This window comes from Buteo buteo, chromosome Z, assembly GCF_964188355.1.
Source record: "Buteo buteo chromosome Z, bButBut1.hap1.1, whole genome shotgun sequence".
Taxonomy (NCBI): domain Eukaryota; kingdom Metazoa; phylum Chordata; class Aves; order Accipitriformes; family Accipitridae; genus Buteo; species Buteo buteo.
Genome location: NC_134204.1, coordinates 13,942,234 through 13,968,574, shown reverse-complemented (window position 1 = coordinate 13,968,574; position 26,341 = coordinate 13,942,234). Strand labels below are relative to the sequence as shown.

At 43.2% G+C, this 26,341-nt stretch overlaps 1 protein-coding gene across 1 annotated transcript in view; it reads left to right on the top strand.

The window, feature by feature from the left end:
* The first annotated feature begins 19,167 nt into the window (after positions 1 to 19,167).
* The window catches only part of RANBP3L (RAN binding protein 3 like), a 38,567-nt gene continuing 31,393 nt past the window's right edge, over positions 19,168 to 26,341 (top strand). The window contains exon 1 of the mRNA XM_075021399.1: positions 19,168 to 19,475. Within this exon, the coding sequence (XP_074877500.1) occupies positions 19,226 to 19,475 (250 nt within the window). The 5' untranslated portion in view covers positions 19,168 to 19,225. The remainder of the gene's footprint in view (positions 19,476 to 26,341) is intronic.

The following is a 26,341-nucleotide window of genomic DNA, read 5'->3' as shown; positions in this document are numbered from 1 at the left end:
ACAGTAGCTTGTGTGGGACTTGACGAAGTTTCCCTGCCCAGTAAAAGTTTATTAAGAGGAATTTCAGAGCAGCAAAATGCAGCCTTCCACGTCCGTTTCAGCAAGGTCCACCAGCCGCTGTAGGATGTGGGAAGTGACCTTCTTTCTCTCCTTTGTGCTGAACATTGAAGAAATCCTTCACAGACAGGCAGAGGAGCTGGGCTTAAGATGTGCCAGTCCTGCAGTACACCCAGCACTTGCGTGATAGGGTCTGCAAAGGAAGCAAGCCTTCTCATGTTTTGTGCCTGCCAATGTGGTATGGCAGTGGCTAAAATTCAGTTGCCTTGTTCTGGGACCTGTCCATTTGTTCACTGTACACAATACCTTAACATAAAACACACTCTTGAAATTACTCCAAAACAGGAAGCAAATGGAGGGGATTTCAGTATTTATCAGATAGGTGTGAAATATGGCACTTGCATTTCACAGGACTTGGTCAAGCTGTTTTTAGAATTTCACTTGATGGAGGCTTAAACAGCCCAAGTTTTGCTTTGAGTATCAGCTTTAAATGAACTCCAAAGGGTTCAGACTCCAAAAACATGGAAATATGAATTCCATATAAGGAAATCTAGTCCACAGGATAAGCCTGGGGAATTTAATGCCATCAGGAAGTCATCAAAAAAAAGTGTCTGGATTGTGTGTGTATGTATATTTTATTTTTAAAAGACTAGGTAATTAATCTCTATCTAAGCAAGGTAAAAAAGGGATATAAATAAACAGTCATGTTTCACATCACAAAGCAGGCTGCTTGACTGCTGTAAGGAAGTAGAGTTTAATAAGTTTAATAGAATTTAACAAGCATTTGAACTGGCTCTTGTTGAAATCAAAAGTGTTCCCCTGACTTTAATTGACCTTATATGGTTCTGGCTCTTAGATGCCTCAGGCCCGAGTTTAAATTTATGTGAATCATCACCTGTTGACCATGGCTAGCTAGCTGATTTCATGTAGTGTGTTACTGACAGACGATTCTTTTGCTTTTAAAAAATTACTAAGTAATCACCTTTGAAGTGGGGAGGTGTTTTGCCAACATCCTTAGCGAAGTACTGTTTCATTTACTTGGCCATTTTGTAGTACTGTAGAATTAAGGCTTTGTTTATACCCAGGTTTTGAAACATAGCATCGGATTTGGTCAAGGGCACTATATATTGTTGTCTTCCCACCAGGGAAGCAGTACTACTTTTAGCATATTCGAATGCTTAAAGTAATACAACTTTTGTACTGAGGAAGGACTAAGGAATTTCCTCTGAATGTTTCCAGAAGCAAAAGAAGTCAGAAGGGATTGCTCCCCATGTGCTAAAAAACTAAGAAGTCCTGACAGCTGGAGCAGCCTTTGGTATTCATTGATTTAGAGATTAATAGGTTATATTGCTAAAAGCGATCATTCTGAACATTTCATGACCTCCTGCATAGTGCAGGCAAAGAATTTCAGTTATTCTTGCTTGGGGATCCAGGAAGTCACTTTGTACTTGCAAAGAATCGAAAGCAAGCACATAAAAATGCAGTACTATGGCACCACAAAGAAACTGAATAATTCTTACAATTCAGTCATTTAATTTGCAAATGTTTGAAAGAGAAACCAAGTGATAATAAAACCTAGTTTTGCCTGAAGTGTGAAGTAATCATCAAAAGTCTCTGTTCTACTGCATGATAATCTGCTGACGGCTCTTGGTAGCCAAGTTGCCATACGGAAACCCTTCCCAGAACACAGAGGGCTCTAGCCTTTCTTTTTTTCAGAAAATATGAAGGGTTTAACTGTCTTTCAGTTGATGGGTGGGGTTGGCTTGGGAAATTGCTCCTCTGACATAACAAAATGGTGAAATAGAAAATTATTTTTTCTATCAAATTCATCCATTTGCTCTTGTCATGACAGATAACTGAGGTAATAGGGCTCCTACTCTGTATACTCTTGTCCTTTAAATGTTTTCATTTTCAAGGCATAATTATATTAGTAGCATAACTACCTCCATTATTAATCAGGATTATTTTATCTGAAGCTAAACTAAGCCATGTTGCCCACTGCATTTACTCAAATAGGCATTTATAGTTCTAAGACACTCATGGAAGTCAGGCACCCTGCTGCCTTTCACTTTTCTCTTGAATTCTTTCAGTCATCTCTGGAAACAATTTTTTCTAGAGTTATGTTATGTAAGTAGTAATTCAACTACTTACTGAGCTTTAAGGAAACATCTCCCAGTTCTGTGAAGTGTACAAAAATACCCAAGGAACCTTTAACATGTAGAGAAGTAGAATATATATGCCTATGCAGAAATATGTGTTCCTGGAACTGTAATACTTCCCCACACCTGAGCTATTAGGAGCTAGTTCTGTTGTTTTGCACTATGCTACAGAATACAATGTATCTGATACTCATTGTCAATATTAAAACCTCTGCAGTACACATGATCTGAATGTGTTCTTTAGATCAGTAAACCTTAGGACAGGCATTGCACTTCATTAAAAAATGAAACAGTACATTTATAATTGATTTTCAGAAGCAGTAACTGTTAGCTATGGATTATCTGTGAAACTTCTCATTTGCAGAGAAATATGACTCACACATCTTACATGGTCCCCCACAACCTCCCTCTCTCTAAATTGGAGAGAGATGGATTTGATGGATGGACTATTCGTTGAATAAGAAATTGGCTGGATGGTCGCATCCAGAGAGTAGTGGTCAATGGCTCAATGTCCGGATGGAGATTGGTGACAAATGGTGTCCCTCAGGGGTCTGTATTGGGACCAATACTGTTTAATCGTCAATGACATAGTGGGATCGAGTGCACCCTCAGCAAGTTTGCAGATGATGCCAAGCTGAGCAGTGCTGCTGACATGCCGGAGGGAAGGCGTGCCGTCCAGAGGGATCTGGAAAAGCTCAAGAATTGGGTGCATGTGAACCTCATGAAGCACAAGGCCAAGTGCAAAGTCCTGCACCTGGGTCGGGGCAACCCTCAGTATCAATACTGGCTGGGAGATGAAGGGATTGAGGGCAGTCCTGTGGAGAAGGACTTGGGGGTACTGGTGGATGAAAAACTGAATGTGAGCCAGCAATGTGCACCCACAGCCCAGAAAGCCAACCAAATGCTGGGCTGCATCAAAAGAAGCGTGACCAGCAGGTTGAGGGAGGTGATTCTGCCCCTCTGCTCTGCTCTGGTGAGACCCCACCTGCAGTACTGCGTTCAGCTCTGGGGCCCCCAACATAAGGAGGGCATGGACCTGTTGGAGCGAGTCCAGAGGAGGGCCACAAAAATGATCAGAGGGATGGAACACCTCTCCTGTGAGGAAAGGCTGAGAGAGTTGGGGTTGTTCAGTCTGGAGAAGAGAAGGCTCCAGAGAGACTTTATTGTGGCCTTTCAATACTTAAATGGGGCTTACAAGAAAGATGGGGACAGACTTTTTAACAGGGCCTGTATTGATAGGACAAGGGGTAATGGCTTTAAACTAGAGGAGGCTACATTCAGACTAGATAGAAGGAAGAAATTTTTTATGACAAGGGTGATGAAACACTGGGACAGGTTGTCCAGATAAGTTGTGGGTGCCCCATCACTGGAAACATTCAAGTTCAGCTTAGGCAGCGCTCTGAGCAACCTGATCTGGTTGAAGATGTCCCTGCTCATTGCAGGGGGGTTGGACTAAATGACCTTTAAAGGTCACTTCCAGCCTAAACCATTCTATGACTCTTGGAAGATGGAAAATTCCACAGTTAATAAAACTAAAGGCTCATTTGCTGAGCCTCTTATTTCCGTTTTCTAGAATGTCTAAGGAAGGTGGATAACCTGGAGGGAATGCTTTGTTTCAGAACTCAATTTCTTTGGCGGTTTTTGGCTTTAAAAAGGTAGGTAGCTGAACAAGATAGATCTCTGAAAATAGAAGCTGTCTAATATGAAAAGTCGTGCTTTGTTTTGTCTTCTCAATATCTATCACATTTACCACTGTTGTCCAACAACTAGTAAAACTGCTATTACATTCACATCAGTCAGATTTGGAAAAGTGTCCTTGAATCTTGATAGGGTGTGGGAACTGGGATATGGTGACTTATCTTAGCTTAAGAGTTCCAGAGATGTTCTGGGAGATGAACACTTGTAGAGTGGAAACATTTCTGGAGCTCAGTTGACAAACAAAAAGACCCTACATTCACTTAAGATAAAGGTTGCAGAGTTCAAATCACAAAAGCCAGGAAATGAAAACATGATGTTTCTAACAACACCACTACTACAACTGATCTGTACTTCCTGTTCCTGTTTCTCTGGCTAAATACATAGATTACTACCTTGGTATACCTTATTTAATAAATGCACTAAACACTTAATATAGTGTTTAATGTGGCTAATAATAGCCACTTTTACTTACTGATCAAGCACAGATCTTCTTTTTATAACATAAACTCTACAACATTAAGGCTATGCTAAAATAGCTTCTGCATTTAATATCTACACCATTTTGAAAGCAAAGGCTGCTTAGGTAAACGGGATTGAAATTATGTGGTTAATAATGATAGTATTTAAACAGTCCAAATCAGGTGTGAAAGGGCATTGCAGGAGAAGATACAGGAATTTTCACTCTAAAGCAGTTCAGATTTTCTCAACTAGAGTAAGGGGACATAAAGGGTTTGTTTTTCATAGGGAAAATTTTATTTTAATTCAAAATTTAAAAAAAAAAAGCATAGTTTGTCCAAAGAGTTAAGTTTTCACCCCTGGCATTTAGTATTGTTCCATTTGCAAATCATCTGCAAAAGCCTCCAAAATTATTGTCTGGACAAGAAGAGAATTATGGAATCACAGAATGTTTTGGGTTGGAAGGGACCTTAAAGATTATCTAGTTCCAACCCCCCTGCCATGGGCAGGGACACTTTCCACTACACCAGGTTGCTCAAAGCCCCATCCAACCTGGCCTTGAACACTTCCAGGGATGAGGCATCCACAACCTCGCTGGGCAACCTGTTCCAGTGTCTCACCACCCTCACTGTGAAGAATTTCTTCCTTACATCTAATCTAAATCTACCCTCTTTCAGTTTAAAGCCACTACCCCTTGTCCTATCACTACATGCCCTTGTAAGAAGTCCCTCTCTGGCTTTCCTGTAGGCCCCCTTTAGCTACTGGAAGGCTGCTGTAAGGTCTCCCTGGAGCCTTTTCTTCTCTAGGCTGAACAACTCCGAATCACTGAGCCTGTCTTCACAGGAGAGGTGCTCCAGCCCCCTGATCATCTTCGTGGCCCTCCTCTTGACCTGCTCCATCAGGTCCATGTCCTCCTTATGTTGGGGGCCCCAGAGCTGAACACAGAATCACCTCCCTCGACCTGCTGGTCACGCTTCTTTTGATGCAGCCCAGGATACGGGCTTCTTGTCAACCAACACCCCAAGTCCTTCTCTGCAGGGCTGCTCTCAATCCCTTCATTGCCCAGCCTGTATTTGTGCTTGGGACTGCCCCAACCCATGTGCAGGACCTTGCACTTGGCTTTGTTGAACTTCATGATGTTTGCAGGGCCCACCTCTCAAGCCTGTCAGGGTCCCTCTGGATGGCATCCCTTCCCTCCAGCCTGTCGACCGCACCACACAGCTTGGTGTTGTCGGCACACTTGCTGAGGGTGCACTCAATCCCACTGTCCATGTTGCCAACAAAGATGTTAATCAGTGCCAGTAGGAGAAGAGAAGACACAAACCTACTGCAAACAGTGTTACGTTTTCACTTTAAGACACATTTTTCATAACAGCCTTTATTAAACATAAGTGGCCTGTTAAATTAGTGAAGTTTCTGCTACTCAAAAGCAACTTTAAATAAAATTCAAAACTTTACAGAGATCTCAAATGTTATATAAATTACAGCATAGAAGTGAGACTTACACATGAGTCTTGTAGCTCATTGTGCAGCCTCATTTGATTAGAGGTCTGATGGTAACGAGCCCATTTCCTATCCCAGGAGGAAGGAGTGCAAAACAAACAGGGAAGAGAATGAAAACTCAGTCAAAGAGGGGTGTATTAAGCAGACTCAGATACCAACAGACAACACAGTAGTTGTTAACAGCAAGGCAAAACCCAGATATTCCTAACTAAAAGTACTGTCTTCTATAATCAGTTTCCAGGACTTAAGCTTCTGTTCATTACTAGACTTATGACATACTAGTATAATTTCTGTTTTAATCAGTTTTCTCTTGGTTTTCTAAATGTTTCTTCTTCATTACTTTCCACTCTTTTAGTTCCATCTCTGGACTAGCTCCTACAGACATCTTTAAGGTGGCTGTTAACGTGGCTTGAGGTCAGCTGATAGAGCAGACAGAGGACCTTTTCAAGTCCTCTCCTTCCCTGGAAGAGCAAACAAGACAGCCCATGCTGTGATCCTGTCCCACTGAGCACAGCAGTTTTTTCTGCCATTTCTCCTTCAGTTTTCTTGCAATAATTACTGGAGGCAGGTTAATTAAAACCAAGCCTGTTGTACATAGCACTAAGTAATGTTAACAATGCCCTAGAATATCTATTACAGAAACACCAGAAAGTTGCCAGGGTATTTAATGGAGCTAATTTTGTCATGTGACCTACAGCAGAACATACAGGATCGTAACAGTGACGATGCAGCACAGTATCAGACAGCCTGATTTCACACTTTGTAATGCCATGATTCTGTTAATATAGTGTAAAATAAATTAGTTGGATGAGGTAGATAGATGAAGAATAACAAGAAATTAATCTTTATACCTTATCTTTACACACAAAGATATTCCAGTGATAATGACTAACACAATAAAACCCTAAGAAGAAGGCCTGTCTGTTGTAATCGACCTCATTTTACAATATGAAGTGACAGTAAGCATTTAAATGCATAAAAAAGGTAGGTATGATTCTACAAATACTTAAAACTCTTGGTTTTTCATGTATTTATGTTTATGCATAAGCTATAGCAAAATGTTCCACAGATGTCAGAGGGACAGTTCCCTAGGTGTGGATTATTCAAGATTGTAATGACTTTCAAGATTTGCATAGTTTATTAAATGCCAGCCAAAGAGAACACAAAGAGGACAATCTTTACAGAGAAAGTCACTTGCTAGCCTCAGAATTCTTTTTAAAGAAATGTAATGCACACATTCTCCTTGTACCTTAATTAAAATACTTTTCCAAGTGAGCTGGTTGTTCTTCATGACATTACAATGAAGCTTTCTGAAGTTTGGAAACAGAAGACATTGGCCTGGTTTTCATTAACAAGCCCTGGTGATTTCGCTTGGTAATCAATTTCCTAAACTGATTCTGAAATGTGTTCTACGTAGTGAAATTTTCATGTTGAGGATGGGATCCATTCAACCTAACTGCAGTTGGAGGGCATCTACGTCTGGGGCAATGACCCTTGGTTTATTTTACAGTCACTGCAGGCAAATTTACATCTCTAAGGGCATGAGTCATCTGACCCTTTTCAAACCTCTCTCTTTAAATGACTATAGATACAGTGCCACCTTTTCTTATTTTTAGAGTGAGAGGTACCACAGCAGGGCTTTGATGAGTCTTTGTACAATGGCATAAGAATGCCCTGCTCCCAGTAGAATTACTAACCCCATAAGCACACTTTTATGTTTTCACTCATTACAGTTCAGAGTCTGGCATGAAACTCACTGTCACTGGCCACTTAAACCAACACACACTAGCCTATTGACTGCCACACAAGTACAAATTTCCTTCTATTGCAGGACAGTAAACTCTGATGGGTGAACAGCTGGGCAGTGGTAAAACATGAAATTGCCACACAAACTCATTTCAAAATATGAGTCAAAATCCTAGCTAGCAATGCAGTTAGCAGCACAGTAATGTCCACTTGTAGAAGCAATGGAATTTTCTTTATATCTATTTTTGTTACATATAGGAATAAAGCCCTGCACATGCTCTGCTTTCAATGCCTGACATTTGGCTCACAGGAGAGGTGTTCACAGGAGAGATTCTCACAGATGATTTGCTGGAGAGGAGGAGAGTCAATGGAGAGAGAAAGATAACAAAGCTTCCCTTCCCAGACTTTGCAGGGTGTATCGACTGAATTGCTTTTAACTAAGCTTCCTCTTCTTTCTATCTTTCCATAGATGTGATTTCATCTATCTCACTTTGGAGGTGTCTGGAGGAAAACCTTGAGAGTCTAGGCTCCTTTTGCAGTCAGTGGAGGGACAGTGTCTGTCCAAAGGCAGTTCAGATCACAGGGATAAATCACCTTCTCTGAGGTACAATGTAGAAATAAAGCAATGAGGCTCTTAATTTAGATGCCTTACTTAAGTGCCTAAAATTAGATGGGTGTAATTTCAGGCAATAGTGCTTTGGACACAGAGAACTGGATTGTGTTTTCCTTGAGTAACTACAATGCATTAACAGCTCCCACAATATTTGTTAACAATTCTTTTCTTGATTCCTGTTTGAAACCCAGAAATGCCAGGAGTATTTTGCTAGGTTTTCTACTGTACTGAATGTTTTCTTGGATACTTACTCGTGATGTGATCTAAAATGTTAGATCAAGGTGAGTATTGTTGTCCTGCAAATTATCATGAATGATTTAAAATAAAGGTCTAAATATTTAGACTTTACTCATAAAATTAGGCTCTGCAGTAAAAGCTGTTTGGTACATCTGGGTTTAGATTAATGATAAGGCCCTTATATATTTTCAACTAAAGTTTTGCAAGACTTTTGATTTAGTACTGCATCTTGTCCTGACTAAAAAGCTGTACTCTACAATATAAATAGAGCACATGTAGAATGAATTAAAAATTGACTGGTGTTGCTCAAAAAGTAGCTGTCTTTAGGGAATGAACAGTGAACATGTGTGTGTTTTTCTAAAGAGTGGAAGCCTGCAGCTGTTCTACATTTACACCAACAGTGTATGGATGGCATAATAATTTTGGAGGAGGTTGTCTAGATGGCTTTGTAACTCAGGCCCATTTAAATAAAGAATGCTTTAACATGGCAAAATAAAAACTTGAAAGTCTAGCAGTGGGAATGTGTGCATGTGCAAAGGGTGGGGAAATGTATTGTGAAGAGTCCTAACTTTGGAAGGACTAGAGGTCATACAGGGTGCACTTGTAATGTGGTGTTTAAGCAGTCCTGCTCTCCTGCCCTGCATGTTCAGAGGATGTGCTGGAGCTAGCTACAGGTCTGAATCTGCTTAGTCAAGCCATCTAAAGAACAATGTGATCATCAGGCATGGTCAACATGGGTTCACAAGGAAAAGTCCTGTTCAATTAATTTGATATCCTTCTGTGATAAGGTCACCTGTCTAGTGGATGAAGGGAAGGCAGTGTGTGTAGTTTTCCTGGATTTTAGTAAGGCTTTTGATACTGCCCCTCACAGCACCCTTCTGGCCAAGTTGCTCAACTGCAGGATGGGCAGGTTCACGGTGTGTTGGGTGAACTGGCTGAACAGCAGGGCTCAATGCAGTGAATGGGGCTACATCTGGCTTGCGACCGGTCACCAGCCGTGTTCCTCAGGGTTCAATTCTAGGGCCAGTGCTGTTCAATATATTTCTCAATGATCTGGATACAGGAGTTGGATGCACCATTACCAAGTGTGCTGATGATACCAAACTGGGAGGTGCTGTTGATTCTCTTGAGGGACAGGAGGCCTTGCGGAGGGATCGAGATAGGTGTGAGCACTGGGCAGTCATTAATAGTATGAAATTTAACAAGTCCAAATGCCAGATTCTGCACCTAGGATGGAGTAATGCCAGGCACAAGGATAGACTGGGAGACGACTGCCTGGAGAGAAGCCCTGCAGAAAGGGACCTGGGGGTGCTGGTCGACAGCAGGCTCGATGCGAGTCAGCAGTGTGCCCTGGCAGCCCAGAGGGCAAACCCCATCCTGGGGTGCATCAAACACGGTATCACCAGCCGGTCAAAAGAGGTGATTATCCTGCTGTATTCAGCGTTGGTGCTGCCTCACCTTGAGTGCTGTGTACAGTTCTGAGCCCCACAATTGCAGAAGGATGTGAAGGTCCTCAAGTGTGCCCAGAGGAGGGCAACAAGGCTGGTGAGAGGGCTGGAAGGAATGTCCTATGAGGAGCAGCAGAGGACTTTGGGTTCATCTAGTCTGGAGAAAAGGAGGCTGAGCAGCAATCTCGTTGCTCTCTACAGCTTCCTGAGGAGGAAAAGCAGAGAGGGAGGTGCTGAGCTCTTCTCCCTGGGATCCAGTGACAGGATGCGTGGGAATGGTTCAAAGCTGTGTCAAGGGAGGTTTCGACTGGACATGAGTAAGCGTTTCATTACCGAGAGGGTGGTCACACACTGGAAGAGGCTTCCTAGAAAGGTGGTCGATGCCCCAAGCCTGTCAGTGTTTCAGAGGCCCTCAATTTTTCTTTTATTGAGGCAATGCCCTCAATAACAATCTTTAACTTTTGGTCAGTCCTGAAGTGGTCAGGCAGTTGGACTAGATGATCGTTGTAGGTCCCTTCCAACTGAAATAGTCTATTCCATTCCATTCCATTCTAAGAATAAGGGAAAAAAAAGTCAGGACAACAGTGATTTTCCAGGTTTTTATCAAGACAGGAAGTCAGCATGCAGCCAGAACACACACACAGCAACTCAAGAGCTGGGAAATGCTCTTGGTACCACAACACAAATGTAACAGCAGAACTGGTTAGGAAACAGTTGGTAAACCTGCAGGTTGTTTTACAAGACATTGTAAAAGAAGCTAATTGGTGTTGCAGGCTAAAGAGGTAGTTTTATTTCTTTATGAAATATGGATGACCAGATACTGGATAGTACATATTATTTCATACTACATTTTTTAATATATTCATAATATATGAAGGAGGAGAAGGTGATTGGTATAGGCAACATAGGTGAATACTGCCCCTTACTCAGCACTTGCTACACTGTATGTAGAATACTGCCTTCAGTTTGGTGCCCCACAGTACAAGACAGACATCGATAAAATGGAGCCAGGGCCATGAAGGTGATCAGGGGCCTGGAGCACTTGTTCTGTGGTGAGGGGCTGAGGGAGCTGGGCTTGTTCAGCCTGGAGAAACAGCTTTGAGGGGATCTTGTAGCAGTCTTTCAAAAACTTAAAGGAGCTTATTAAGAAGATGGAGCCAGACTCTTTACTTGAGGTGCACAGCAAGAGAACAAGACAAGAGTGGTCATAAATTGAAATGGGGGAGGATCATACTGAATATAAAGAAAAAAGAACAGGTTGTCCAGAGAAGTTGTGGAATCTCTATTCATGGAGGTTTTCAAGACCCAGCTGAATAGAGCCCTGAGCAATCTGGTCTGATTCCAGCATCCACCCTGCTTTGAGCAGGAGGTTGGTGTAGATGATTCCCTGAGGTCCCTCTCTAATAGGAATCATTCTGTTATTCCATGACTTTGATACATAATTTTTGACGTGGAAAACCAAAAGAAATTTAAAAATCCAAGCCAATGATTTAAAAACTGAAAAAGATTACTTATCTAGACATATATATAATTCAATTTCTTTAGTGCAAAATATGTACTACAAATAGATCTGTAGTGCATACTTTGTTTTCATAAATTAGTACACGGGAAGCACTGCACATGCACATTCACATGAACATACATCTGTGGAAAATGTGCCCTTTTAATAAAGCGCATTCCCCCAAATCTTACATAGTACTACTAGTAATAATACATTTTATTTTTATAATGTCTTTCATTCCTGGACTTCAAAGTATTTGGAGGATAACAAACATAGAGTTGATTGTGAACTGGCTGATGTCGCTTAGTCTTTAATGAGTTTGATTTGGCAGCTCTGGGGATAAAAAATGAATACATATGTCCTGAATGAGCAACATGCCTGGGAAGTCAGTTCATTTTCCTGAGCTGTTGGTTAGCAGAACACCATATGGCCCCAAAACATTAAAAATACTCTTGTTTTGCACTGCATGTTTGTTCTGGAATACTATAGTGGAAATTTAAGTAGCAACTTACTGCCAAACACCCACCTTCTAGTTTCAACAGTCTTCACCAAGCTTTGTATCTCCTAATCCCTTGGCAGGCAGCTGTGCTAAGTGACCCAGCAGGGCTCGGAGCATTTTCCTTCTCCTCCTGCGTGACTCTGCCCAAGTTAGGAGCTAGATCTCACTTACCAGCCCTGCGGCTGCCGTAAACATCCAGTCAGTAGCTCTCCCCATCTGCGTAAGCAGTAACCAGAGCTGGCAGCCAGACATGCTCTCCCACTACCTTCTTGCCTCCTTCCCATTCAGAGGCCAAGCACGTCGCAACCCTGGCTCTGGCCGTCCCTGCCTTTGGGGCAGGTGGAGGGAGAACACGCCGTCAGCACTCACAGCCCAACAGGCACAGACTCACTACCTCGCTCAGCTCCCCGCTGTTCAGCTGTTTCACCACCCAGCTGAGCGGACAGGCAGGCCAGAAATTCCGGCACGCAGACCCCTCTCAAATACAGCGCTGGAACAGGTCTGAGAAAAGAAACGTGGGAAGGTGTTAAAAATCAATTCAATGCGCTGCTGCATTAAGCCAAAGTGAACAGAGCGTAAACTCTGGGTTATGGGAAATTAGTGAAGTCAATGAGTAAAGGACTAAGAAAACTGCTTTTAAGCATTTATTCCTTGAAACTAGGTGTCAGCTGTTATCAAACTCTCATGTCTATTCTTTTGTTGTTCAGATTGTTGTGTCTATTGTTTTGTTGTTCTGTTCAGAGAACAGAAATGTTGCAGCTGCAGGGTGCCATTATCAACTGTATTTGTTCATGAGGGTGGGGGGCAACGTGACCAATACTGTGATAGGAATGATATTCCCTCCTAAAATTTTAATAAGTGGAGAGTGCTCAGAGTACTGGATAGGTGCCTTTTGGTTGAGTGATTAATATATCTGAAAATTAAAATTAATGTGTTTTGCTTGCTTTATTCATGTTAAATAAGGAACTCTCCGAGGTTATCTTTGGATAAACAGGAGTCATGGGAGTGCATCATGCTGACATTCACAAAATCTGTGCTATCCTTGGAGGTTCTGTTTAATCAGAGGAACTGACCTGCAGAGGAGAGTGCCAGCCCTGCCAATGACAGCAGGACACATGCAGGCATTTTCAGGACTGTGACTGAACACCAACTGCAAACACTTGGTTTTGTTTGTTATAATTGAGTGTTCACAAAACTGCTAGGCTCATAGTTAGATTATAATATCTTTGGTCTAGAGTTCATAGTTACTTTGCCTGTAAAAGAACCTGGCACCATTTGGAGGTTTGAATTTATCTTGTGACCTAGCTAACACTATAGCACAGCTAACTTCTCTGTTTTTACTTTTGTCTCTCTTAATCGAAATGAATTTCATCATAATGTGAGAAAAACTACTTGTGGAGAAGCTAACTGTTGGTTAATTCACATTTTTATAAACAAAATGTCAAAAGTATAGGATATGTGTGCTTTATGACTTCCAAACAAATTATTTTGCCTTTTTTTTACTTTCCGTTTAGAGTTTCAGATGATGTTCTGCACTCATTTGGCTGTCACAGTGTATTAAAGATTTTATTATTGGAAGGAGTTCTGCGAGGAAAATGAATAAGGCATTAGCACACGGATATGAGAATGGCAATGCTGGGTTGGACCACAGTATCCTGTCTTCAGCAGTGGCCAACAATTGATTCTGAGGCTGAGAAGAGGATGAGCCGATGTGATGCTTCCCCAGAATACTCTCTCCTTCTCTGGCAGTTGTAGTTCGGGACATCTTATGATCCCAAAGGATTCTACAAAATCTGTCATAGGGAGTCACAGGGATTCATTTCAAACATCTGTATCTGTTGATTGCCAGCCGGTGCAGCTGGTTTCACTGCAGACTTTCTGTTGCTCTCAGGGCTGGTGTTTCCGCAGGCTGATTTCAGCGTGCTCCACTACCACATGGCTGAGGCAGCCATTCTTTCTATGTTTTATTTCAAAGGTGCCCCTACATAGTAATTTTTGCATGCACAAAACAGATAAAGAATCATGTGTTCTTTGTGACCGTTCAAACCCACCCATTTTGGAGGGACTCCTGTCACTGATACAAAACAGCCTGCAGGTTCCACGTGAGCCCACCAGCAATGCCAGGGTAGGTGTCGCAGCCATAGCAGCGTGCAGACCGGGACAGCAGCGCCGGGGGTCCGCGCTTTGCTCTGCCTCCTTTCTCCACACCTACCATATCACTTGGCAGGGAGAAGGACTCTGGCCCTTAGCATTTTTTTCCTGAATGTTCAATTCAACTGACAAAAATAAGACCTCTAGAAATAAAGCATTTATTCTGCTACAGTGGAATGAGACATTCAGAATCGGAGAGTGAAACATGGAGATAGACAATTGTTGCATTTTCAAACAAAATGTAGGTGTTTGAAAGGCACAGCCAAATTGAGCGTTACTCAGTAAAGAAGAAAAGCTACAGTGTGAGGAAAAATTAATTACAACTCTTCACATTGTGAAAAGCATCAAAGCATAATTCGCATCAAACTGATGGAAACATGAAAAACAAATGAAGTGGAAATACTGAGAGCTTGTTTTCAGAGGAACTGGAGGATTTCTCATTTCATTTGCTCTTATAATCTCATGGTTGCATGTTTGTTGTTTCTGTGATTCTATGGAAGAAACTTAAGCATTAGATTTGTTGGGCTTTTTTTTTTTTTTTTACTACTATATAAGTTGTGTTATTTTACATTTTGAAATATCCTGAGCTTTTGGGGATCACTGCCTGGATATACATAAACCAATGTACTGACAATTAAATGTAACACCATGTAAATCTTGCCTCTTCTGCAGTTTTACAACATTTTAAACTCACCTAAGTTCAACTAATTCTAACATTTGTAATTGCATCCTAATATCTGTAATTGTTTTGAACAAGTGTGGGCCAAAAGTTAAGCTAAGCTGCAGCAATGCATAATTTCTAATTTAAGTCGGTAAAATGGAAGACAGGAAAATGTCTGTAAATTCAGCCATAAAAATGCTTAGATTTTTCAGATTTAAATATAAAAAATGAATGTGATCCAATGTAGATGATATATGAAGAAAACATCCTCTCAGCTAGGAATGGGCCCCATCTGCAAAGCTGAGACAACAGTCTACCTCTGGGTCCAAGTTTTCCAAATGTTCTGGGATACTAGGGCTTTCAATTACAAATCAAGCTCATGTTTGACAAAAACAATCACATTTAATTTCATACACCTCTAAACTCAGACTTTCATTTTACTTGGCCACACTTGGTGTTTAAATACAGTTATTTACAGTCTTTTAAATGGATTTTATAATAATAAGTTGCTGAGGGGAAGGGTGATTACACACTGATCACAACAGAACCCAAAACAATGGCCAGCAAGAACAGAATGTTCAGAACCATTAGATCGGTCTCAGTCCATTCTCAGACTCCTGCAAGTTGTTGCTAACCTCTATGACCTTTACAGATTCTTTAACGTATCAGTACCTTAAGAGTAAAAACAGGGTTTCACACTAGTTTTTTAAAAGACAATAATTTGGATGTCAAATGACAATGTCCTAATTTTCAGATGTGCTAAGCAACTGCAACTCAAGCAGAATTCAGAAAAAACTTGCTCAAAAAGAGCAAGACAGATGCCCTTATAATCACTGAGTTCAACATAAATTAGTTTACTATTGTTTAAAATTGACCTTCTAAAGTTGGTCCATAGGATTAAGATTTTCAACTCAGCCAAGTTAGCAAGACAACATATAAAACCCTTTCTTTTGAAGCTATATTAGACACATCTATCTGGAACAGAAAGTGTTCAGCATCTTCCAACATGCAAACGGTCTGTTGGTTTATGTCTTTATTCACCATATTATTCAGATTGTTCACTGAAGGCATAAGGGTTTTGATCCTGTAGTAGAGTACACAGTAAGATTATATGGTACAGTAAGCATATATGTAAGCATAATTAAAAACTCTTAAGTACTTAAAAAATCTATAGATCACAATGTATAATACACAGAACAAAATGTATCACCAATTTATTAGTATTCAATTTCTAAGAATTCATATATTTGGCAGGTATCAATATGTAGTAGATTAAAAAAAAGCAGTTATGTCAATTATTTAGACATTTTTAAGACTAAAGTTAGCCCACAACTAAATATTCTTGGGACCAGACCAAGTATTGACATAACTCAAAAGCTACCTAAGAGATAGGGACACATACTAGAAAGAAATGATTAGTTTTATTGAGCAGGGATGAAAAACAGATTTCATATTAAGCCCTCTAGTGTAAATGAGTTGGAAAGGGGCCAACAATCCAGCAGCAGCATCTGAAAATAGGTTATCTAAGTCAGTCAGTTGAGCGAAGACATTGAAGAAGTTAATAAGTCTTCCACCCTACTAAGCAAATAGTCACTAAAATGGTAACTACTATGATTAATGACATAATACTAATGACAAATTACTGTCTTGAAGAAAAAATCCTTTATAAATACATGTTATGGGATTCTAAATTAACTTTTTGATAATCTCAAAAGAAAAATGGAATTGGGCATTACCCCAAACAGTGTGATAACAGCTCTGTTCAATCTGCAGTATGACAGAAAAATTACTGAGATGGTAGGAAACATGTGGCAGAGACTGAAAAATAATTCTGGAAAAAACAGGCATAGCTCTGTGCCGTTGCCTTTTCTGCAACGTTGACCGTAGGCTACCTCAGTCCAAAGAAGGGTGTTCTGGAATTGAGAGCTGCAATGGAAACAGGAGCAATTCTCAGAGGAGTAACGACTGAAAAGTTTTGAAGAGTTTATCTCAGGAGATTAATAGAATATATGATAAAAGTATAAAACATTGTTCAGAACCTAGAACAGGACTGTTGCACATGCCCGTAACAAGGCCATATTCAACTTAAACTGTAAATTGGCAACATCAAAAATGGCAAACGATTCTTCACGCAATACAGCGACTGTGGAACTTGCTGACATAATGCACCCACGAAGTCAAGGGTTTAGTAAGGTTTAGACAGAAGCTGCGCATTTAATTGGGATTCACAAAAATACCTGGTAGTAACAGTTAAGGCTGAGGGTACCGCACCTCAAATTCTGTGTTCAGTTTTGGGCCCCTCACTACAGGAAGGACATGGAGGTGCTGGAGTGTGTCCAGAGAAGGGCAACCAAGCTGGTGAGGGGCCTGGAGCACAAGTCTTGTGAGGAGCGGCTGAGGGAGCTGGGGCTGTTTAGTCTGGAGAAGAGGAGGCTGAGGGGAGACCTTATCGCTCTCTACAACTGCCTGAAGGGGGGTGTAGTGAGGTGGGTGCTGGTCTCTTCTGTCAAGTAACGAGTGACAGGATGAGAGGAAATGGCCTCAAGTTGAGGCAAGGGAGGTTCAGATTGGATATTAGGAAAAAAATTTTTCGCCAAAAGGGCTGTCAGACATTGGAATAGGCTGCCCAGGGAAGTGGCAGAGTCACGAGCCCTGGAGGTATTTAAAAGACGTGTAGATGTGGCACTCAGGGACATGGTTTAGTGGTGGACTTGGCAGTGTTAGGTTAACGGTTGGACTTGGTAATCTTAAAGGTTTTTTGCAGCCTAAGTGTTTCTATGATTCTACTGCAGTAGGGGTAAGACGGCACACTTCAGGATTTAGGCCAACACACACTGGGGCTCTATTGAGGGAAAATTACTCAACATCTGCCCGCTCTTGGACCTCTTGCATTTTTTTTCTGTGAATCATCTGATACTGGCTGTACAGAGAAACTGCATTAGACTGGAGGTATGGTTCTGATGAACTTTCAGCAGATTCCTTCCCTTTTGTCTTGAACTATTAGGATTAGAGGCAGTTTAACACCAGGCCTGCAATATAATGGCCTGAAATTGCTCCCACTTGAACTAAGAATTTGGGCCTGTTATCATTTAAGCGAGCAACGGGAGACACAGGCTAGGCTTTATAAACTTGCTGCAGAGTGCCTCTGGAAGGAGGGGACCGTAGCACCTTTTTCTGCTGACACTGCATTTGGCTCACGTCGGCATGGGAATAATCGCAGCGCTTGGCTCCTCCGCTTGACGCTTCGCCTTCCTTTTGGAAACAAGAAGCCTCAAAAATCAGTTACCAAGCGCGGTTACCGAAGGCGGCTGCTGCTAAGCAAAATCCGCAGTTCTGCTGGAGGGGAAAACGGAGGTCCTCCGCGGTGAAACCCCCGGTTAGGGCAGCACCCCCGCCCTTTCTAAGGGGTCCCGCTTCGCGGGGAGCGTGTCTACGACACGCTGTGCTTCCACGGCCGCACAGCGCCTCAGGTCGCGGCGGCGGCGGCCCGCCGGCGTCCTCGGGCAGCCGCTCCCGCCGCCCCCGGCTCCGGCGCCGCCCGCCAAAGCTGCCCGCGGGGCCCCCTCCTTCGAGCCCGCGGGCTGCCGGCCCCAGCTGCCGCGGCCCTCGCCGCGACGGGCCACCGGCGGCGGCTGCCGCCCGTCCGCCGCCCCTTCCCGGGCTGGAGGCGGCGGCGGCGGACGACGCCGTCCAGCCCTCCCAGCCTGGCGAAAGCCCTGGAGCGTCCCTCCTCTCCGTGCCGCCGGGCGGCTGGTGGGATCGCGGACGGGCGCCGGCGACCCCGGCGGTCTGCGGAGCCGCGGGACGGCGGCTGCAGCGACCCTCGGGGAGGGCGGTTCACCGCCACGGGAACCGAGCCAGCCCCGGCGGCGCCACGGCTGCGCCCGCCGGCAGCCCGGCCCGGCCCCCCTTGCCCTGCGGCCGGCGGGCCCCCACAAACCACCGCCTCGGCCGCCAGCCCGCCCCCCGCGGCCCCCGCTCGGCGGGAAGCTCCTCACGCCCCTCTCCGCCGAGGGGGTCGCCGGCGACGGAACTCCCGCCCCCCGCCTTCTCTCGGCCGCCGCCGGTAAAGACGGCGCACGGCCGCTTCCCCGCCCGCCCTCTTATGTTAATCGGCCGGGCTTTACATATCCCCTCCCAACGCCCGGCCCCCGCCAAGAGCTTGCCCCGAGCTGTCAGGGCGGCAGCGCCGGGCCCTCGCTCCCCCGCCGGCTCCGCCGCCGCAGCCCCCGGCTCCGGCTCCGGCTCCGGCTGCGGGTCCGCGCTGCCCGGCGGGCAGCGTCCCCCCGCGGCCCCGGCCGTTGCCCCCCGGTGGCGGCTGCGAGGGCTGCTCGACGCGGGGCCTCGCCTGACTCGTCGTGAGGGGAGGGTGGCCTCGGCAGCAGCTAATAGGACCAAATCCGAAGTTCCAGGCTCAGCTGCGGCTTAAATACACATAATATATACCGATATAGCTGCATATACGTATATATAAAGGTACTTCCGAGAGCCTCGTAATGAGAAACCAGCCGGTTCCTGCTTGCAAAGGGAATGTTTTGCATGCAGGTACACGGCGCTCCCGTGCAGGCTGCGACGGTTCCGTCCGACCCCGGCACGATGCGAAAGCCCGGCCTGGCCTCCCCGAAAGGCCGGCCCGGCCCGGTGACCGCTGGGCTCTGCACCAAGCTGCTCGCCCGCAAGAACACACGGCCCACAGGTCCGGCTCCCGCAGCGGAAGGCTGGATCCCAAGGAGGAATGCTGCACAGGTAGGTTTGGCTGGGTGACGTTTTCCGAGTGTCTCCTGTTCCCCCTGCAAGGAGGTTTCTGGAGAACGGCTTAAACACAGGGAATGTGCCCGTTGGGTAACAGCGTTGTGGGTGATGCAAAACAAGAGCTCGGCTGGCTGTAGGTTCTTTACTGCAGGTTTTTAGTGGTAATCTGCCAGGAATCTCCAATCTGTATTGTAGCTGAAGAAAAGACACTGCCAGACAGCGTACGCTTGGGGTTTTACTTGTAGAGCACCCCAGAGTGGTCTCTCCGTCTTTGACCCCCCTGTTGTTTCAGCGTTCTGCAGCTTTCCAAAATGCTGGCCCCAGCAGCGGGTGGGAACAGCGCGCGCTTCCCTGGCTGTTCCTCCCTGCCCGTCACACCTGGGCCGGGAGAGCGCAACGGGCCCAGCCTGGCTCCCCAGCGAGGAGCCTGGCTACAGAGGCGGCCAGCAAAATCCTTTATCATCGCGGTAGTGAGGAGGGCCAAGAATTGAGAATGATTTATGTGAGATTGTAATGGTAACGTTTTCTGAGAGGATGCATAAAGAAACAAGGGCTAATATCAAGGATATTTTGCAGGTGATGCCACCAACCATTTTTTTACCACGCAGGTTGATGAATGAAGCCAAAACAGCGAAAGGAGGCATGCGCTCTCAAGGTCTAAACCTGATGCTATGACTGGTACAGTTTAGAGTGCTTGGGCTAGTTTATGAGTCAACCAGCCTTTCAGTTTGTGCTTAGTGTTGAGCACACCTAGTCCAACTTACATGCCTAAAATTTAAGGGGGTGTGAGTGTTGTTGGATCACGGCTTGATTACCTGTATAGTTCAATCTCTGCACAAAATCCCCGAGTGTTACTTCCCATGCTACTTCGTAGGGATTTATGAAATTTACTATTGGTACAATGCCCTGAAAATGGTAAAGCTTTATATGCCTATGAATTTTATTGCCGTTCCATTGAGTATTTTACAGGCTTTTCTGATATATTAAAAATGCTGAGTGCTGGGTTGTTGGAAGTTTCAGTGTTTATAAAACAATTTTTGGTTACATACTTTGGCACAGTCCTGCTGATCTAGTGACACCGTTACTTCTGTCATTGCATCACTGCTAGAATTACATTGTAGTGATGAGAGTCCCAAAAATACTTTCTTCACTCTAACGTTTGAAATAAAGCCAAGTAGGTTTCATTTCTCTCAGGAATTGTGTTAAAGTGTTGGCTGGGGTAGGGATTTTTCGTTGTAATGCCTATTTATGTCTTGCCTGTATAAAGATGAGGACTGTGCTTTACAGAGATAAATGGGTGTGATATATGCTGTATTTATCAACACTTTTGCAGGCTGTCAGTTGAGTTTCCATGGCTAAAGAGAAGTGTGTTCATTTTTAAATCTCATATGGCATGCTGTAAACCCGCAGTGGAAGCTAGGAGTAGTAAATGGAATTTTTGGGTAAAAGAACCCTTTCCACACTGATAAGAAAACTGTATTTAGAATCTGTAGCATTGCGCAGAGTGACTGAAGAGAGGCTGAACAGGCTGTAAAAAGTTAAGGCTGATTCTGCACAGCTGTGCCTGGATGAAGAATCCTTGCTCCCATAACTGGTCTCACTAAGGACAGTGAAATTTTTTATGTGGGTTATGAACTATTTGTATGACAAAGCATGTGCAAGAGTGGAGCCTTAGCAGTACAGTTAAGCTGTCCTAGGAGAAATTCTTCCAGGAGTTTTATTTTGCAATAGTCAGTTGGGTGAACTTTTCCTTTCCTCTTTCTGAGTACGATGAAACTTCTTTGATGATGCACCCTCTGTTGATCCAAACAGGGATATGTGAAGTTATTTATCAGTTCCCCAAACAGTATTTACAAGATGCCATCCGAACCCAAGATAAGCAACATACACTTTGTATTTAATACAGTGTTTGAACAGCATGCAGTGCTGTGTTCAGTAGTCTCTTCATGGGCCACTGAAGTACAGTCACTTCTGTAGCAATCACAGCCAGGTGGCCAAATGTCTGTTGTGTATGTTTAAGTTCTCTAGACATAAAATTCTCAAGAATGTTGTTTTTCAAAAAATGAAAGGCTTTGTCCAAAATTTCATCTCAATATGTTTGAAGTACTTTATTTTAATAATGCTGAAACTATTTCTTCTCATAAAACACTTCAGCGTGGTTTTGGACCAATTATTCAGAACAATTTCTATTGAACATTTTTGGAAAATCAGGATTCATGAGAACTTGTTGCAAATTTGTTGATTCAGTGAGACTCTTCAATAGAAGAGTATTCTAAAAGAAAAAATTCAGTTAGCTTACAAGTCTGGAAATATGACTAAGATACTGAACTTAAAAATTTGTTGCCTGTATAGCAACATGCGTCTCTGGTACCTCTGCCTATGGAGAACTCTTCTGATTAGCATTGAAGATTTGACCAGATTAGAATTTAATTTGATTTATGACCCTGTTTATTTTCCCATTTTGTTTTTAGTGGTTATTGATTGAAGAAACCCACCATGTACGTATACTGGATTTAGATGCAAATTAATTAATCAATCAATCTTACTTCACAGTGTCTTCACAACCGCCCTCCCCGCCCCCCACCCCCCCCCCGAACCGTAAATTTGCTTGGAAAATCCTGCCATCTCGGCATTAAAACTGATATTAATTTTTAATGGAGTTGTGCTAGAAAGTACTGAATATGCCTCATAAGCAGAAATCAAAAGTGTGAAGGGTAATAAACGAGAATCTGAAAGTAGCTTTCCAGGTCCATATTTAGAGACTTAAATAAGTGACCTGATTTTCCAAAGGTGCTGAGCAGCCAGCCATGCATGTGAATTCCACCTGAGTTCTCAACTGCTCAGCGCTTCTAGAAACAGACCTGTTACTCGAGGTCAGCAATTCAAAATTTTTAAAAAGCTTTTTCTGTATGTCTTAAAGGTGGCCAATTTTATTAAGTTGGGTGCCTAAAGTACTGTTCTAGGACATCCCCATTTTGCCTTATGTCACCTTCATTATTTAAGTTTTGGCAGAGGAAAGCCTGGCTTACGTAGTGAGGTCACTGAGGGACCTGAGATGTTGGCCGGCAGCCTTGTTGCAGTCTCGCTTGGCTGTGAACTGACTCTATTTTATGTTGCGAAGTTCAGTATTTAGGAAACAGAAACCGCGGTTCTACTGCAGGTTTGGCAAATCCTGTTCTTAGCCAGAAGGTTTTTACTATTTTTTCACCTCTTTTTAGATGGAAGTGGTGCATCTCTGGAAATACTGACAGATGTCTTTTTTGTATCAAAACCCAGACACAATATTTAAACATGAGCCTGAGCTTGGATAGCAAAGTATTTTGTTAATTTATCCTACTGCAGATTTTCACTGTATGTATTTCTCTTCTGCCTGTTATTGCAGTTTGTCTTACGTATGAGTAGTTTTCTGTGGTTTTGCAGCATATTGAACAAATATTGGTCATATTATTACATAGTTTATCTCTGATGCTCCTTGAGACAACATGTTAAGGGACAGATCATCAGCTAGCGTAGTCAAAATAATTCCTTTTTTTTTTTTTTAACGTGACGATACAAATTTCTGGATTCATGTCTTCCACTTACATGCTAGTCCATTGTTGCTTTCTTTTTCTTCACTTGCCACAAAATACCAGGCACAATATTTTGTCTTAGTGTTTTTTTCAAGTAATAGCTGTAAACTGCATATATTCATAAATAGCAGAGGCAACGCTCTCCCTTGTTTTTTTTTTCTTAGTATTTTAGTAATGTAAAACTACCTCTGGGGATGTCGGAACTAAAGTCACAGTAAACCTACTTTTCTTCTCAACATCTTCCCCAATTACATGTTCCCGTTGAGCCAATTTGTATGCGAAACAAACAAAACGGCAATGTTATGTGCAAGAATTTGTTGCTATTTCTTAACTTTATTTGGTGTGAGTTCTGTGACTTGGGAACCGGCAATCTAAGCAGTAACATAAAAATGCAGAAGTGTTTCTGCTTTTATTTTTGCAAATTATAGCAGTAATATACAAAGCTAATAAAATTCATGCTCTAGGGTATTAGAGTGCAGAAACTTGCTAATACTGTGTTGTAGCCTTATCTTTTGACAGGATAAAATTATAAGCTGATTATAAAATTTCATGTAGTAGTTTTTGTGTTGTGTAACACTTACTAGGATGTTGTGAGGGAAAGCTAGATGCAGTTAAAGGTTTTGTAAGTCAGTGACATTGACTTGGAGATGATATAATTTTCCAGAATCTTATTCTATTTGAGAAAATGATCTTTGATTAAGAAGGTATTTTCTTTTTTTTTTCTTTTTTAATTTTTTTACTGTGTAAAAGTAAAAAATTGTAGTTTCTGTTTCAGAATTAAAAGTTTTCCTATGAGGTGCAAATGAGATTGGTACAAAACCCAAAGAGGTTCAAGTTGTTACTTTAATTTAAGGAATTGTGAGAAAAATGTCATTTTTTACAAGTCAGCTTTTGTTATCAGTGTTAGATCTTTGTTGGCAGTTATGAACTACCAGGTGGGGTTTCTTTCAGGTTTTGCGTGAAGGATTCAGCGTTGTAGCTAAGCCAATCTGAAATACCTGATTGCAGGATTGGTAGTTACTTGTAAAGAGCTATACAAATAATATATAAAGTTGTGGCAACAGTAGAAGCTCAGGCAAAATCCATTGGATTGGCATTAGGCCTTTATGGAAATTCTCTGGATGAAACTGTTGAAAGAAACAACAGAGACATGAGAATCCCGCCACCTAACTCATCAGCGGCACTCAATTGACAAATAGAATAAAAAATGCCTATTGCCAGCTCTGTGGTGAAATATTTAAATTACAGTTTTTCGTATGACTTTCAGTGGACCCTAGTTTTAAAATTTAATACAAAGTAGAAAAGCAGAACACCATGTAAAGTGTATAACCTTACATTTGGTAAGGTACTAGGTTAGTTTACTGGAAAAGTAGTTACAGCTTGCTTCAACACTGACTGGCTAGTCCCTGAAGAAGGTATTGTCTAGTCACTGAGCAAGAATTTAAAAATCCAGGTGATGTTGCATACCTCTGACACCACAGAAAGCCCAATTCCTTAAATAGTTACTCAGTTTTGTAATTAGCTAAAAGGGATCACTAATCAATGAAATTGATTTGAAGAGAACACAAATTTGAATGAGAAAATGAGTTTCTGTACTTCCTTTCTATAATAGTATACATTGCTAAGACTGGAAGAGAAAAACGTGATTGATGTGTAAGAACTGTAATTGCTGTCAAATACCAATGCCTGCATTTTGGCACTTTAATGCGTATAAAAATAGGTTTGATTTTTAGATTTGATGGGCGCTCACAGCCTCTCGCTGGAGTCAGCCATCCTGAGTGATGTGAAACCTTCTACTGTTATTTTTTATAGTTGCGGGTTCCTAACTTTAGATAGAAAAATGTGAAAGTATTTGCTATGAATATGAATTAAGATGTCTTCTGACTTCTGGCAAGTTTGGTAGTGGTGAAGATGCAACAGAATTGATTTTCTTTTGAATCTGAAAATGTCAAAATTAACTGTTTAAAAGTCAGAAGTACAAAACTTTTATTGAGGTCACAAATTCCTGTCTTATCCTCTTAAAGGTTTGAGTTTGTTTTGCTTTGCACTGTCAGCCACTCTTGACATATAACTTGAAAATTGGAGAGACATTTGGGCTCATCTTTTCTCCACTGGGTCCTCAGCCCTCACAGGATCCTTCTCTGTTCTCTGGGCAAGATGGAGCAATAACAACTCTAAAATTTTCAAAACCATCAGTGTCCCGCTTATTTTTTAACGTATATATTTTGTGAGGTTTCTACAGCTTTAGGAGAAGCAATAGCAGTAAAAGTGAAGAGTGGTGTGTTGCAGCAGAGGCTGAAGGACCCCCACACCTCCTGGACAATGCTGGCTTTTGGGACGCGAGCCAAGTTGGTGAAAGCAATTTTACATGATTTCTTGCATGTCATTCTGACTAGCGCTTCCCGGGCTTGGGCGGCAGCCAGCAATTATTTTTCCCCAAATGCACCTCTGTAATTTTTTTCAAACGGAACTCGGTAAATGCAGTCTCCATCGGGGCATACCGTCATTTGCCGGTTGCCTTGCACGTACAGCGCGAGGCAGAGCGCCGAGCAGGGCGACGGAACCCACGCGGGCCGAGCCGAGCTGAGCTGAGCCGAGCCGAGCCGAGCCGATCCGAGCTGAGCCGATGTGAGCAGAGCCAAGCCGATCCGATCCGATCCGAGCCAAACGGAGCCGATGTGAGCAGAGCCAAGCCGATCCGATCCGATCCGAGCCAAGCGGAGCCGATGTGAGCAGAGCCAAGCCGATCCGATCCGATCTGAGCCAAGCGGAGCCGATGTGAGCAGAGCCAAGCCGATCCGATCCGATCCGAGCCAAGCGGAGCCGATGTGAGCAGAGCCAAGCCGATCCGAGCCGATCCGAGCCAAGCGGAGCCGATGTGAGCAGAGCCAAGCCGATCCGATCCGAGCCAAGCGGAGCCGATCCGAGCCAAGCAGAGCCGATGTGAGCAGAGCCAAGCTGATCCGATCCGATCCGAGCCAAGCGGAGCCGATGTGAGCAGAGCCAAGCTGATCCGATCCGATCCGAGCCAAGCGGAGCTGATGTGAGCAGAGCCAAGCCGATCCGATCCGAGCCAAGTGGAGCCGATCCGAGCCAAGCGGAACCGATGTGAGCAGAGCCAAGCTGATCCGATCCGATCCGAGCCAAGCGGAGCTGATGTGAGCAGAGCCAAGCCGATCCGATCCGATCCGAGCGAAGCGGAGCCGATGTGAGCAGAGCCAAGCCGATCCGAGCCGAGCCGAGCCAAGCGGAGCCGATGTGAGCAGAGCCAAGCCGATCCGATCCGAGCCA